Genomic DNA, 15,951 nt, shown 5'->3' on the forward strand with positions numbered 1-15,951 from the left:
AGAGAGACCAGTTGCTGTGTAGGGCAGGGGTCCTCAAACTTTTTCAGCCGTGGGCCAGTCCACCGTCCCTCAGACCATGGGGGGGGGGCGGACTATTTTTTTGGGGGTGAACAAATTCCTATGCCCCACAAATAACCCAGAGATGCATTTTAAGTAAAAGCACACATTCTACTCATGTAAAACACCAGGCAGGCCCCACAAATAACCCAGATATGCATTTTTAATAAAAGGACACATTCTACTCATGTAAAAACACACTGTCCAACGGCCGGAGTGAGAAGGCAATTGGGCCACATCCCGCCCACGGTCCTTAGGTTGCCTGCCCCTGGTGTAGAGAGTATGCAAAATGGTTTTTTTCTGGCGTAAGTGAGAGTTGTTTTGAGCCTGGGATTAAACTATTTTAAATAAACACATGCCCCCAGCCCTTGTGAAGAGAAGCGTGTCAGGATCCTTGCCTTTTTCTTTCCCATTGGAGTGTATGGCTAATGACCTCTGGAAGGTGCTAAAGAGGTCTGTTTTCTAGGCTGTTCTAGTCCTTTTGGGTAAGGGTTTGCATAGCTTTTTGCGGTTGTTAATTTTCAGGATACAGACCGGTTCAAAGTTGCTTCGCCTGTTACCTTTACAATGCTTGGGCATTTGACTTGAGTCATCTACATTTGACCGCTGTGCCCCACAAGCTCATGGCAGCTCTGCCTTGTATGCACAGGCCCAGGCCTTTCTATGGCTGGCTAGTATTGGTGATAGCATTTCAAATGCTAGCTAAAGTGCTAGCTAAAGGGTGTTTTGCTATGATTTCCTGTTATTCACACTTCTGTTGACCATTCAAATTGAATTTCAAAACTAAATCATGACACTTGAGTAAGTGAAAAATTCTGCGCATTGTAAGTAATCTAGTGGAGTTACACGCACTTGACAGCTGGGATTGATGACCAAATTCTAGTCAAGCTGCCCCAACTGCCAAAAGCAGGGTAAGGAAGACAGTGTGCTCTTGACTGGCCAGCGTGGGCACAAGCCAGGCACAAAACCTGCCCCTTCACCCCCTGACCAGCTGCTCCTCAATAACCTGATTTTTGTTCTTTAACAGAGTGAGCACTTTTCGTTCTTGGGTATTAACAATCAGTCCAACCTGAGTGATATGAGATGTCGGACAACCTTCTACACTGCACTTGGGCGCCTCCTCATGGTGGACCTAGGTACTGCACTCTGTTCTTACGGGACCACTAGACTCTTCTAGTCTTAACTAATTTAATTATTGGTGGGGGCAGTTAATAAGCTAACTTCCTGTAAAGCAAACAAATCTGCTAGGCTGCCGGGGGGGGGATCTGAATGTTGACCTTTATCTTGTACACATTAGCACCCCAAAGTTCACTAGACAGGCCAGTTGAAGAGAATTACTTCTGCTGACGGCGAGCCCAGATTTGTGGCGTGTGTTGCTGTGCACAGGGCTGTAGAAGATAACAGTCCTTCATGCCTCTCTTCCAGGGGAGGACGAGGATCAGTATGAGCAGTTTATGCTGCCCCTCACAGCTGCCTTTGAGACGGTGGCGCAGATGTTCAGCACCAACACCTTCAATGAGCAGGAGGCAAAGGTAAGGAAGGTCCAGCTCTCGCTCCCCCAATCTTCAGCCACCTCCTCGCACAAGCCTTGAAGCCACAGAGAGCTTCTTTCTCCTGCTTGGCAAAACTTTCTGGACTTCAGCTTAACCTATCAGCCGATGGCCCTGCTCACTGGGACTGATACAAACTGGAGTCCCAAACTTCTAGGGGGCGCCTGGTTGGCAAAACCTGGCTTGGAGGCGCTCTCTCTCAACTTGTGTGTGCAACCTAGAGGGCTCTTCCACATACAGTCTCTAGTGATGGCCAGCCCCCTTCAGAATCTGAAGCAGGGATTACCTGTCAATGGAGGATGGTATCCTTTGACGGGCTCAAGGCAGGTCTTTTACAAATCAAGCATACTGCATCAGCCCATTAGAAGGAGGCTCTCCCTCAACACACACACACCCCTCAAATTCCTGGTCCTGTCTGCTGTTGAGGCTAGACACCTTTTTCAGCCATGGGCCGGTCCACCGTCCCTTAGACCATGTGGGGGGCTGAACTATATTTTGCGGGGGGGGGGGGACAAATTCCTACGCTCCACAAATAACCCAGAGATGCATTTTAAATAAAAGGATACATTCTACTCATGTAAAAACACGCTGATTCCCGGACCGTCCACAGGCCGGATTGAGAAGGCGATTTGGGCCGCATCCGGACCCCGGGCCTTAGGTTGCCTACCCCTGGGCTAGACGTTTGTCACAGCTCTTCTGCCTCTCTGAACTTCCTCGTTCCCTTTTTTGGCTACCAGTAATTTTCTTTTCCTCCCCTTCCTCCTTCTGCAGTGCTTAGTTAAGTGGCTGCCTGTATTTGGCCACTTAATTTTTTTCTCACTGCATACAGGCCTCATTGGGCTTTCAGGATGCTACCTGCCACCTGGACTGTAAAGCCATCAGGCTCCTTGTGCAATCCTGGCCTGAAAAGAGCAATGACCAGTCCTTAATTTCATTCAGTGGGAGGCGGGCAGACAACCAACTAAGGGAGCTGGGCATGTTTAGCCTGGAGAAGAGGAGGTTAAGGGGTGATATGATAGCCATGTTCAAATATATAAAAGGATGTCACATAGAGGAGGGAGAAAGGTTGTTTTCTGCTGCTCCAGAGAAGCGGACACGGAGCAATGGTTCCAAACTACAAGAAAAAAGATTCCACCTAAACATTAGGAAGAACTTCCTGACAGTAAGAGCTGTTTAACAGTGGAATTTGCTGCCAAGGAGTGTGGTGGAGTCTCCTTCTTTGGAGGTCTTTAAGCAGAGGCTTGACAACCATATGTCAGGAGTGCTCTGATGGTGTTTCCTGCTTGGCAGGGGGTTGGACTCGATGGCCCTTGTGGTCTCTTCCAACTCTGATTCTATGAACCACTCAGCAAGTGGACTCTCATCATGGATATTTATTTATTTATTTTCCACCCATTTATACCCCAGTTGGCAGAGGGGGGCGGTCCCTGGCTTTTTCTCTTACCTGGCCCTGATCATTTCACAGGACTGTTAAAACTGTCACAGGCAGCAGATGCTAGCCTGTATGCATCTTTTTTTTCTTTTCTTCTCATCCTACGACAAGATGGTGTTGTGCTTAGAATGAATTTATGGCCTAAACACTGAACCATGGAAACAACCTCTAAAACAAACCTTTCTGTGGTTCCTGATCAGAGTTTCAAACTATTTGGGGAAGAACCCCTCAATGACAGGCTAATTGAGACATTATTCTTACTCTTATTTTATTTGTACCCCGCCCATCTGGGGCCTAGAGGATTGCAGAATCGGGGTGCAGTGTTGATGTCAGATGACACCATTGCTCCTAGAACAAACCAGAGTCGCAGCACCAGCCAAATGTGCTCTTGACAATTCACACCTTCCCTTCGGGAAGGAGAAACACGGGAGAAGGGGATCATCCTAGCAACAGTTTTGGCCGTACATTGACTCCAGCAAAAGGAAGGCACCAATTAATGTCACCAGTGTCCGGGTCTTCAGAAAAACGCACCCTAGCCTCCCAGTACAAAACAATTCCAGATTCTCAGAAATGTTTGGGGTGTACAGTAGGGGTGTATGTTTGCTTTTTTAAATGATTTTTTTTAAAAAACAAAGTGAACGAACCCCATTTGCTTTTAAGTATAAAAACAAATGGCAATTCAAAAGAATGAGTTTTAAATGGGAGGGAAAGCCATTTGTTTCTTTTGGGATAGAAAATGGAAACTGTCTGGAACAGCTTGTACTGGTTGCAGGGAGCAGGAAAAGAGAGCAGCCAGACACCGTCTGCACCTTTTAAAGTTGCCTATAAAATCCTCTCTGTTTGTCCTCTCCATTTGAAATTTGGCAAGTCTGATACTGTTTTTTTTTCCCCAATAGATTTTTATTGAGATTTTAATGGTTACGAAAAGAAAAAATAAAGAACATATTTAAACAGAAAAATAAAAATAAAAATACAGAACAATACAAAAACAAAGGGGGGGAAAACAGAAAAAAAGATGCAGATAATTAAAGAAAAGAAAAACAAATCAATCCTTTACATAACTTTCTTTCCTTTGCTTATTTCCTTGACCTCCTCACACCTCCCTTTTTTGTATTCTAATTCAATTAGATATTTCAGCAAATCCTTTCCATCTTTATTTCTATCCTGATGATTTATCTTAATATACTATAATTTTACATTCTGTTCTTTCACCAATTAACAATCCATTTTTACTTAATCCTTTATATCATTTCTGCTAAAACTACACTACTTCATTCCAACACCCTTCTAACATTCCTTAATTTTACAATGTTTCTGTAGATAAACTTTAAATTTCTTCCAATCTTCTTCCACCAACTCTTCTCCTTGGTCTTGGATTCTGCCAGTGGCAAGTCTGATACTGTTAAAGAGTTGTAGGGTGCTTCTCAGTTTTATGTCATTTGGATGGAAAGCCCTGGAATTAGACAGCAAAAGACTAGCTAGGTTTGCTACCAAAAGAAACGGGAACAAAAATGTGAGATTAACGAAGTCAAATGCACTTGCTCTAATTCAGTAATGGAAAACAAATAACAAAACAAATGGCATTTTAAATACTGAAAACAAATAGAGTAACTAACTGAGATATGTGTCTTGTTCACCTCTTGATGTATACGCCCGGTATTTTTCTTGCCCGGGAAAACGTTGACTTAGAAGGCAATCTTGAGCACCTTTTCATGTTGTGCAGTGTCCTGTTCCATCACAGGAGCCCAGGCAACCACCAGATTTACCCCCTCTGATAGTAAAGCATACCTGCATGTTCCAATGCAGCTGAGGCACTCTAGACTTTTTGGGAATCTATATTGCCAGCTCTGAGCCCACTTTCAGACTATTGCCTGTATTGTCTTCGCAAAGCTTACCCTTCTCCTGGGACGAACGCAGAGACCAGGGTTCAGTTGCTGTGATACAACATCATCAAGGCTGCCTGGCTAAGTCCCCAAGACTTGGACACCAGAGTCTGAATCTTTCTCTGTGCAAAGTGATTCTGAAGCATTTTGGCATTGCCAAAGTCGCCTGGTGAATGGCAAAGTACACCGTTCATTTGAGGTTCCCAACAAAGCATGTCAAAGAAATAGGTGCCCCAACTTTCCCGTCTCCTGACCAGAGACCTTGGGAAGTCCTGGTAAGAAGGAAGAGGTTGCATCATAGAGGAGATGAGCTGGCTGCCTAGCCCTACTCCACAGTGGCCTGTACTCTTTGCTCCAGGAGAGTTGGGACTATATTAGTTCCTGGCTGTCTTGCTGCTGGCATAAGCCAGTTGTGGCTCTTAGGGCTTCCATAACCTGTTCTTCCTGACCTGTTCTTCTTAGAGGCTGTTGTATCCCTCTCCTTCCTTCCCTAATCTTGAGGGGTTTAGTTTAATGCTAATTATTCAGGCATTTGCTTGGTCTCAGTGGTGTTGTGCCAAGCCTCCTCTGATGGATGCTTCAGTTTGCTTGCCTTTGGGGCACAAGCCCTGCCTTGAGAGTGAGCGAGAGGGCAGGAAGAATTCCCTCTGGATACCCTCCATCCACCACAAGGAACATTCATAGTAAGTCCCACTGTTCTTCTTTGAGTGGTATCAAATGAGACAACGGGCCTGTAGATGTCGGTGTCTGGCGACTCTCCAGGGAACTTTGCACCAGTGAGATGCACGCAGTGTGCTCCATGTCTTCCCACTAAGGGGGGTAGATGAGCACTGAGCTGAACTGTGTTCCGATGCTATTGCCCAGGGAGTACAGCACGATCTCATCTTACGTGCAATTGACTCACAATTTCAACCTTGCGTGGTTGAAAATGGGCTAGTTGAAATTGCACAGTTTAAATGCACACAAGACAGAGAGTTTAAAAGCTCCTTTTGCACCGAGTTTTCCTGCCACGGAAGGAACTTGCTTAATGGGCAAGTCCTGCTCAGCACGTGGGCTCTGGGATACTCTTGGGGAACTCGGATGACGTGCAAGAGCATCCCAGAGCCCTTGCCCGGTAAGCAAGGTGGATTTTTAAAAGCTTTCCACCTTGCTTTGGGGGCAAGGCCTGTTTGGCCTTGGTCTGGAAGGCAATGACACTTGTGCAGGGCTGGTTCCAAGGAGTGGTTTTAGTGCACATGGTTTTGCATGTACAAACCATCCTCGGAACGTAATCCGCGCACAAGGTGTGATCATACTGTATCCATTTCTACAGTTGCTTCTTCCCCCTAACCCATACCTCTCCCTTCACACAGAGGACGTTGGTTGGCCTGGTGAGAGATTTAAGGGGGATTGCCTTTGCCTTCAATGCCAAGACCAGCTTTATGATGCTCTTCGAGTGGATGTATCCTTAATCCTTATGTATGTCCCTTTAGTTCTTCCTGCCACTGCTGAAAACTGCCTTGTGTTGCCTTCAACCCTTCTGATGATACTGCAGCTCAGGTGATGGGCTCTCAGCTGCTTCCCTGATCAAGAAGCAGGGCTTGCAGGCCACAGAGTGCCACCTGTAGAATTTCTCTTGTCTTGACATCTGGAGAGGCTGCATGACTGTGGCCAGGGAAGAGAACCCACAAATAAGGTGCAGACATAGTAGTGGCAGTGGGATCCCACTAGGATCTCAGCCAAAGGGATCCAGTAAGATAAAGGTAAAGGGACCCCTGACCATTAGGTCCAGTCGTGGCCGACTCGGGTTGCGGCGCTCATCTCGCTTTACTGGCCGAGGGAGCCGGCGTACAGCTTCCAGGTCATGTGGCCAGCATGACTAAGCCACTTCTGGCAAACCAGAGCAGTGCACGGAAAATACCATTTACCTTCCTGCCGGAGTGGTACCTATTTATCTACTTGCACTGCGTGCTTTCGAACTGCTAGGTTGGCAGGAGCAGGGACCGAGCAACGGGAGCTCACCCCATCGCGGGGATTCAAACTGCCAACCTTCTGATCGACAAGCCCTAGGCTCTGTGGTTTAACCCACAGCGCCACCCGCGTCCCTCCAGTAAAGTACTCATCCACTTTTCAGGCTTATTATCTGCACCCGAATCTGGCAATGTCAGGTGTCTTTTGTGAGTGCCCATGCCCTCCTACCTTTAGCCAAATAACACCCTGAGTTTTAAGAACCTGAATAAGTCATCCTGGAAGCATTGTTGCCTCCTTAACTTCTGCCTCACAGCTACCCATCCTACATGCCAATCCTGCAGCGGGCAGTTGAGCTGTGGTACCACGACCCAGCCTGCACCACACCTGTGCTCAAGTTGATGGCTGAGCTGGTGCACAACAGGTAGGTGAGGGGAAGAGGGTTGGAACTGCCAGGGCTGACTTGCCTAGGAATGCAAGGGGAGCCATTCTGATATCTGCAGGAGCCTTGCTGGGATAAGGGGAAGAGAGGAGTTGAGTGGTTTTAACAATCCAGTATTGATAAGAGAGTTAAACAGGTTGTTATTTTTGTGTCAAAGTGCTGTTAAACAATTAATAAACACTGCCCTTCAGTTAATAATTTCCAGGGTACCACCATCAACTTCTTTACGAGATCACCTTGTTCCATATACACCCACTGGGCTGCTTCAGTCGGTGGAACTGGCACCACTACAGGTGCCATGTAATACCTATTCTGCATTTGTAAGTACTCACTATTTTAGTGTGGTGGCACCTACACTTTGGAAATCCCTGCCTTTTGACACCAAGCAGGCGACTTCATTATACTCTTTTGGTGCTGGCCTAAAAAAAAAAAAATTTGTTTTGGTTTAGACAAGCCTTCACAGATGTTTAGAAAGCTGTTGTGAGTTTTAATCTGTTTTTGGTTTATTGTTGTTTGAACCTTTTGAAAATCTTCAATTACTTTTGTCATTTTTTCTTACTATTAATAGTAATAATATTGTTTTACCTTTTATGTAAACCGCTTGCTCTTTTTTTTACAAACTGTGTATAAATTTTATGAAATAAATCTGAATAAGCAGACTTGACAGTAACAAAGAGCAATGCAAGAAACAGTCACAGGAGAACATTTAAACATTTGTTTATTTTATTTATTTATTCGGATACCACCCTTCACCCAAAGATCACAGGGCAGTTCACAACATAAAACTCACCAGAAGCTTAAGTGTAACCACGGGAACCAGGTCAGTTTTCCCTGGAAACAGCATAGAAGACCCCCTGCCCTCTGGTGGCCTCTGTTTGCAGGGGCCTCTGAAGATCTGGACAAACCAGAAGTAGTCCTTTGAGCAGTGCATACTTGTCTGTGGAATTCCACAAGAGACCATAACGGCTTTTTATTTTCGGCGGCTTTTTAAAATGATAGCTAAATTCATGGAGGATGGGCCTATCATTGGCCACTACAGTGGTGCCTCGCAAGACGAAAAGAATCCGTTCCGCGACTCTCTTCGTCTAGCGGTTTTCTCGTCTTGCAAAGCAAGCCCATTCACGGCTTAGCGGATTAGCGCTATTGGCGTCTTAGCGGCTTTTATCGGCTAAGCGGCTTAGCGGCTTAGAAAAGGGGGGGAGGGGAAAAAACCCGCAGGAACTCGCAAGACATTTTCGTCTTGCGAAGCAAGCCCATAGGAAATTCGTTTTGCGAAGCGCCTCCAAAACGGAAAACTCTTTCGTCTAGCGAGTTTTCCGTCTTGCGAGGCATTCGTCTTGCGGGGCACCACTGTATATGAGCTCCAGCTCTTTTTCTCCCCAGACTTCAGCCAACTCACAGCTTTGTTGCTTCCTTCCAGATCCCAGAGGCTGCAGTTTGATGTCTCCTCACCCAATGGCATCCTGCTCTTCCGGGAGACGAGTAAAATGATAACTACCTATGGTGGGTGTCTTTCAAGGGAACGGGCGTCACTTGATGGGCTGCACTAGGTTACAGTGGATGGCCAAGGGATGCCCCAGTCCATGACTGGCCTTAAACTGGTGGGGGGAAGAGGCAGCCTGCAACATTCTCCAGTCACAGACCTCCTCTAAAGGAGCAGATCTGCTGTCTGGAGCAAGTCCTGGAGCAAGAGGGAGAAAAGACCTTGCCAAAAGACAAACAGCCAGGCCATGGCTCTTCCCCCAGAACTTCCTCGCCCTCTGGCACTTTTCCCAGGTCGCTGTTGACAGTCTCACTTTTTCTTCTCTAATTACATTCTGTACTAGGTTATTCACATGAATTTTTGGATTATTTTAGAGTAGAACCAAAGGTCGTAGCGAGCAGCAACAGAGGGCAAACTATGCTGTGTTATAAAATAACGTTTAAAAACAGTACATCAAAAAGCACCTTTCTGTATCAATATAAAGATTGGTATTTATGTGTATATATCTCTTTATATAAAGAGAGCCAGTGTGGTGTAGTGGTTAAGAGCGGTGGACTCGTAATCTGGTGAACCGGGTTCGCTTCCCTGCTCCTCCACATGCAGCTGCTGGGTGATCTTGGGCTAGTCACACTTCTCTGAAGTCTCTCAGCCCCACTCACCTCACAGAGTGTTTGTTATGGGGGAGGAAGGGAAAGGAGAATGTTAGCCGCTTTGAGACTCCTTCGGGTAGTGATAAAGTGGGATATCAAATCCAAACTCTTCTTCTGGTATTGGCCTCACCCCCTTGTGAAGGTGACATTTTGAGAGTGAAGTAATGGTCTCCTGCACATTCAGTGTGGCTTTTTGACTTCTCTGTTGACCTCCTGAGAATAATATACTCTGGGCTGAGGTTAAAAGGGAAATGTACTGAGCAGAGTTGAGATAACTAGCCTTTTAAAAAATGCTTTTGCAGGAAACCGCATCCTAACCTTGGGGGAGGTTCCAAAGGATCAAGTGTATGCCTTGAAGCTCAAAGGGATTTCCATCTGCTTCTCCATGTTAAAAGCTGCCCTGAGCGGCAGCTATGTCAATTTCGGTGTCTTCCGTCTGTATGGGGACGACGCACTTGACAACGCCTTGCAAACCTTCATCAAACTCCTGCTCTCCATCCCCCACAGCGACCTTCTGGTGAGCTTGTCCGCCTTGCATCAGGCCCTCAAACCTTCCCCCACTTTGGGGCACCTTGGGCAGCATTCCACAAACTCATCCCATAAACGCAAGGATTATCACTAGCACAACAATACTTCTCCCCACACAATCCTCAAACCTGCTTGAGTGTTGGAAGAGCCCCTGGAACAGATTTGCAGGCGTGCAGGGGAAGAAGTTCTGTCACACTAGTGATAATCCTTGCACTGATGGGATCCTGGCTCAGCGCTGCTTCGCATACAGCCCCTTGTTTTACTGCGCTACCTGTGCACAAGTGTCACAGTTGGTTTCCACCTTTCTCATGCCTTTATGTATTTCCCCCCCCCCCATGTTGTTTTTGACAACCTGTGCTACAAGGTCTGCACTGAACCCTGCATGTTGCCACTAACAGGTGATTTGGGCAGGAAGGCTAATGCCCCTTGCTAGACAAAACCATGGGGTTAACATGGCGTCGTGGGATCCAAATGGGAAGTTGGTCGGTAGATGCTGAAGAACGAGAAAGTGTGCTGTGGAGAATAAAACCACAAATTCCTCCTCTCACTTACCACCTCTCATTGCAAACACACACCTTGAAATTCTGGTGTTGAAGGTTCACAGTACATGGGCTAGTGCCTTGCACAAGCTCAACAATCAAAAAGCTGTATTTCCCGTAATGGGAGAGATGCTTTGAAACACACTGCTTCTGACAGCAGGGTTGCAGTGGGGTTGTATAAGCACTGTGCTGTTGCTCCCTGTAGCAGTTTTGGGACGCGCCAGGATATGACTCTTCACATCTGTCATACCCACATTCTCCTTTCCTTTGTTTGCAGGACTACCCTAAACTCAGCCAGTCCTATTATTCATTACTGGAAGTACTCACCCAGGACCACATGAATTTTATAGCTAGCCTGGAGCCGCACGTAATAATGTATATTCTTTCTTCTATTTCGGAAGGTCTCACAGCACTAGGTGAGTGTATCCATGTTCTCTGTGTGTCTCCTTGGATGTGTCAGGGATGGGCAGGAGCCTGAGGAGTCGGGGGATGTTTGGGCAGAGAAAGCAGTGGGGAGGAAGATCCAAGGGGCCAGTGACCTGTGGGGTGGGGTGCCTCCTTGTGAGGCAGCTGCCAGTGGTGGTGGAACAGGGGTCAGGAGGAAGAGACTGGGCAATTGAGACGCATCACAAGTCTGCAGCCATAGGCACCTAGACAGATAATTAAAGGTACAGAATGATGGCGCCAGGCGAGCCTCCTTGAGGAGAGTGTTCCAGTAATGGGGAGCCACAGTTGAAAAGGCCCGTTCTCGTGTTGCCACCCTCTGGACTTCCTGTGGAGGAGGCACATGAAGAAGGGCCTCAGGTGACGATCACAGTTAGGGTCGGTTCATATGGGGAGAGGCGGTCCTTGAGGTATTGGGAGTCACCCCACTCTGCCCCTTCTTTCCTGTCTTTGTAGACACCATGGTTTGCACTGGCTGCTGCTCCTGCCTGGACCACATTGTCACCTATCTCTTCAAGCAGCTCTCCCGCAGCACCAAGAAGAGGGCTGCCCCCCTGACACAGGAGAGCGACCGGTTCCTGCACATCATGCAGCAGCACCCAGAGATGATCCAGCAGGTAAGGAGGGGTGCAGGTACTGGTCGCAGCCAGTGGCCTCCTTGGCTAATCCTGTGACACTCATGGAGCTGAATTGCTGAGGCCCAACACTGATTTATTTAGTGCATTTCCATTCTTTCGCCGAAGAATTGATTCTTTTGAATTCTGGTGCTGGAGGAGACTCTTGAGAGTCCCATGGACTGCAAGAAGATCAAACCTATCCATTCTGAAGGAAATCAGCCCTGAGTGCTCACTGGAAGGACAGATCCTGAAGCTGAGGCTCCAATACTTTGGCCACCTCGTGAGAAGAGAAGACTCCCTGGAAAAGACCCTGATGTTGGGAAAGATGGAGGGCACTAGGAGAAGGGGACGAGATGGTTGGACAGTGTTCTCGAAGTGACCAACATGAGTTTGATCAAACTGCGGGAGGCAGTGGAAGTCAGGGGTGCCTAGCATGCTCTGGCCCATGGGGTCACGAAGAGTCGGACACGATTAAACAACAACAACAAATCCCATTCTTTAGGCAAAATGACTCCCAGAGGGGCTTGCATACAATCCAAACAAGACAGTCCTTACCTACAGGTTTACAATCTTATTTTTAAAAAAAGTTCAGGAGCAGGAGGTGCCTGGTGGAGCTGGGCATCTAGCAAAGCAGATGGAACAAGCCCGGTTTCCTGTGTCTCCCACTGAGGCCATCTGGTGGAGAATGGCTGTCTCAGCAGTTGAGAGGAGAGGAGACCTGATGGGGCTGGCAGCCTGTCACATCAGAGCTGATGATGCGTCTCAGCTCTCCCGAGCAAGAGGCCAGTCGGGAAGCACCTGCAACAAGATGCTAATTTGCAGCCTCCCTGCTCATTCCTTTCAGTGCAAGCTTGAGAATTCTTGTGTGGCTATTCTTGTGTGCACCTGCCAAGGCTCAGTTAAGGCTACTGGACAGGGCAAGAGAGAGTCTGCGCCCCAGCCCAGCAAGGGTAGTGACTTAGCTGATGCCCATCATTACCTGTCATGCTCATCCAGGTCACACTGAACAGACTGGATGAGTCTTCTGGTGTGCTTAAGGATGCACATTACCATCACGCAGAGTTAAGTTTCCTTGACTGACTGCCTACAAGCAGACATGCAGCAGACCCTTCCCCCTTTAAATGGTTTTATTCAGTCATACGTCTATTTCAAAAAAGTCCCTGCAATCTCTGAAGAATGTAACAGCTTGCTTGATTTTGCTCTTTCCTTCTAGATGCTATCAACAGTGTTGAATATCATCATCTTTGAGGACTGCAGGAATCAGTGGTCCATGTCTCGGCCTCTGCTTGGTTTGATACTGCTCAATGAAAAGGTAAGGCACTTCTTAGAGAGTTGTTCAACGGCTGGGACTCTTTAAAAGGAGTGCTCAGGAGATGCTGACTCCTGTCAGCACAGTCCCTTGGATAACTAAACCAGCATCCCCTCTTTTCTCCCCCTTCCAGTATTTCTCAGACCTACGGAACAGTATAGTGAACAGCCAGCCTCCAGAGAAGCAGCAAGCTATGCACCTCTGCTTTGAAAATCTAATGGAAGGCATAGAGCGTAATTTGCTCACCAAGAATCGCGATAGGTCAGTATCTCTCCTCTGCTGCAGAGAGCAGACTGCATAACAGCTGGGGATAGAAATCTCCCCTGAGGCTGCCAGCAACTCAAGGCCCTCCAGGAGCCATCGCGGGCGTCAGGGGAGACCCTTTGCCTCCAGAGCTTCTCTCTGTAACGTTGCTCCACTGGAAAACATATGAGGTCATGAGCTCCTTAAGAGCTGCTTGGAATTTGCTGGACAACACTAGTGACTCAGACACGGGGCGGATATTAGGAATTGGGAATGTTCACAGTAACTCTTATTTGAGGGCAGAAGCAAGAACCCTGTACTTGCAAGTATTTAAAACAGTCTTTGCCTCTGCCCCCACGTGCCCTTCTCATTAAGTCCTGACATTTCCTAATTAGCAAGGCCCTGAGCAGAAGAATATAATACTTTGCAAAGCCTGTTCTGCAGGCTAAAAGCGAACATGCTTAACTGTCCTAAATAGATTATTTTAGGGAGGTGGGAGTGGAAAATAGGAAACGTCAGCAGCTTTTGGGTGTCAGAAAGGAAATTGGTGCGGAAACAGTTCTTGATCAAAAGTAAGGGAGCGGACTTGGCTTCGGCCATTCCACCCCAACCGTTAGGAATGTCTTCCCAACTTGAAGAGCAGTTCAGGGATGGGACAGCCTGCCTAGGGTGGCTGTGGAAACCCATTCCAAGAATATTTTGCAGGTACCAGTTGGCCCAGCTTCAGGGAATGTGTGCACACAGCTGCTATCAGCCTAGCTTTCCAGCTGATTATTACAGAATTATTGTTCAAAACAGAGATTTTCAGAGAATGGAGATGTTAAAGCAAATTTAAGGGAAAGATCAGAGAGGGGTAGAACTTAATGGGAAGAGAGTCAGGGTCTAAAGAGCCTCGCAAGAAACCAGGACACAAATGATGACCCCTGCAAGTCTTTACCAAACGCTGACTTGCCGTGCCTCAAGAAAGGGCTATACACTTTATTTTCATTTGCTTTTCTTAAAGTGCCTTAAATGAAGTTACCAATTCACATCCCTGCAGCAAAATCGAGAACTGTCCTTACACTTCACTGAGCAGCTTTCCAAGTGATTCTGAGAGTTCAGTTGTCAGTACAGATGGTGACCGTCTCGTGCGGGGGTTCCTCTCCCGGTCCCCATGCGTGTCGGCAGAGCACGTTTAAGTGCACCTCACCCCATTCTGCCTTCTTCCAAGGCCCACACGTTGGCGATCGCATGTCCATTGGACATGCCTAAAATGATTGCTGCCTGTATTTAATAGGTTGACTAACATCTTGTGATGGTGGATTTTGCCCGCTTTCTAACCCAGCTTTGGCTTGCCTCCTTGGCAGGTTTACACAGAACCTGTCTGCATTCCGGCGGGAGGTAAATGACTCTATGAAGAACTCCGCCTATGGGGTAAACAGCAACGACATGATGAGCTGACATCTCGCAAGGAACCTCTCTCTGGCCCGGGCCGGGGAGGTTAACTTTTCCGATGGAAAGACAAAAGGGCATTTCTGATCCCTGCTGGTCTCTGGGGCTAGGCTGCAGGAGGAAGGGGTGTTTAAAAAAAAAAGTTCACCAGGGCAGAGGGGGCTCGTTTCCTTGGGGGGGCGGAGCAAGGGGGAGACCAGCGTATTTCCCTGGGTGAATGTTGGAGAGGAACCCCAGCGTCCTGCCGCAGCCTGCCTTGTATAAACATGTACATTTTTTCATAACATTTTGAACAAGGTTTATATTGACTCAAGTTTAAAAAAAAAAAAAAAGTGTGACTGAAATTTTTACAGAGTTTAGTGCACCAATGCTGAAGTGAGGGTTGTATGTGAGTGAGGAAGCTGTGTCTCCTGGCCACCTGCCGTGTTCCTGGGCAAGGGGGTGTGAAAGTGCAGAGTTATATTTAGTAACCAGTGTAGAGAGAGAGGCACAAGAAGTGTAAAATTCCAAATGTATATTTTTCTTATACATCCCTTTTAACTTGCACCATCCTACCCCAATCTTCCTTCTCCCCTCCCCACCCCTTCTTGTTAGGAACTCAAAGCCATGCCATGCTCCATGCTGTTCCGTGAGTGTCCATCCCTTCTGCCCCATCAAACTGACACAGCTCTCTTCCCGCCTGGTCCCAGCTGGCCAGCCCAAGGAAGCCTGAGCTGCTCTGTCCATGCCTCACCTCCCCTCCCCAGAACATTGCACCAGGCTTTTTCCCTCCGTGTGTGAACCTCCTTGTTTCTCAGCTGCTGGAAAATGCATAGAGAATCTGCTTCAGGGCCTGAGCTTGTTTCTCTCCTCCCCAAAAGGCAGCCTCGGTGAACTGCCTTGCCTTGTAGAGTCTGGCCATTGGCTTCCTGAGGTCATCTCTGCTGCCTGTCTACAGTAGGGACTGTGGGGAGTGGGCACAGGCTTGCTACCAAGGCAAGCTCAGCATGACATGTAACAATTCCCCTTGAGAAAAGTCCATTATCCCCCCCCCTCCAAAAAAAATGCTGCACCAACATCAATGTTTTTCAATATTTAAATTTACTTAAGAGAAAATAATGGGGGGAAATGACCTGTTTGCCTTGTACTTCCCCATTCTTCTTGCTGCTAGTTCTGTGCCCACCCTAGCCCAGCCCTAGCCTGCCCTGGTTTCTCTTCCCAGATAGCACCTCCTCGGTTTTTATTCTTTTTTGTTCTTTCTCCTCTGGCGACTGTGTGTTGGGTCCTTTTTGCGTGAGCAGATTGCTGGATGACTTGTAAGGGTGTTTGCTGCATACAGTGTAAGCATTGTGGCTGCAAATAAACTTCAGTGGTTTCTACTGAGCTGTGTGGAACCAGGCCAGAGTGTTACTCTTGT

The 15,951-nt window shown here is 47.4% G+C and overlaps 1 protein-coding gene across 1 annotated transcript in view; it reads left to right on the forward strand.

Moving 5' to 3' along the window:
* Positions 1-15,928, forward strand: part of XPO7 (exportin 7) — a 50,741-nt gene extending 34,813 nt beyond the window's left edge. The window contains exons 18-28 of the mRNA XM_079987446.1: positions 1,085-1,193; positions 1,483-1,589; positions 6,275-6,363; positions 7,186-7,293; positions 8,732-8,814; positions 9,747-9,961; positions 10,789-10,927; positions 11,412-11,572; positions 12,786-12,884; positions 13,015-13,142; positions 14,471-15,928. Coding sequence (XP_079843572.1) covers positions 1,085-1,193; positions 1,483-1,589; positions 6,275-6,363; positions 7,186-7,293; positions 8,732-8,814; positions 9,747-9,961; positions 10,789-10,927; positions 11,412-11,572; positions 12,786-12,884; positions 13,015-13,142; positions 14,471-14,564 — 1,332 coding nt within the window. The 3' untranslated portion in view covers positions 14,565-15,928. The remainder of the gene's footprint in view (positions 1-1,084; positions 1,194-1,482; positions 1,590-6,274; positions 6,364-7,185; positions 7,294-8,731; positions 8,815-9,746; positions 9,962-10,788; positions 10,928-11,411; positions 11,573-12,785; positions 12,885-13,014; positions 13,143-14,470) is intronic.
* Positions 15,929-15,951: the final 23 nt, after the last annotated feature.

This window comes from Podarcis cretensis, assembly GCF_951804945.1.
Source record: "Podarcis cretensis genome assembly, chromosome: 8".
NCBI classification, from domain to species: Eukaryota; Metazoa; Chordata; class Lepidosauria; order Squamata; family Lacertidae; genus Podarcis; species Podarcis cretensis.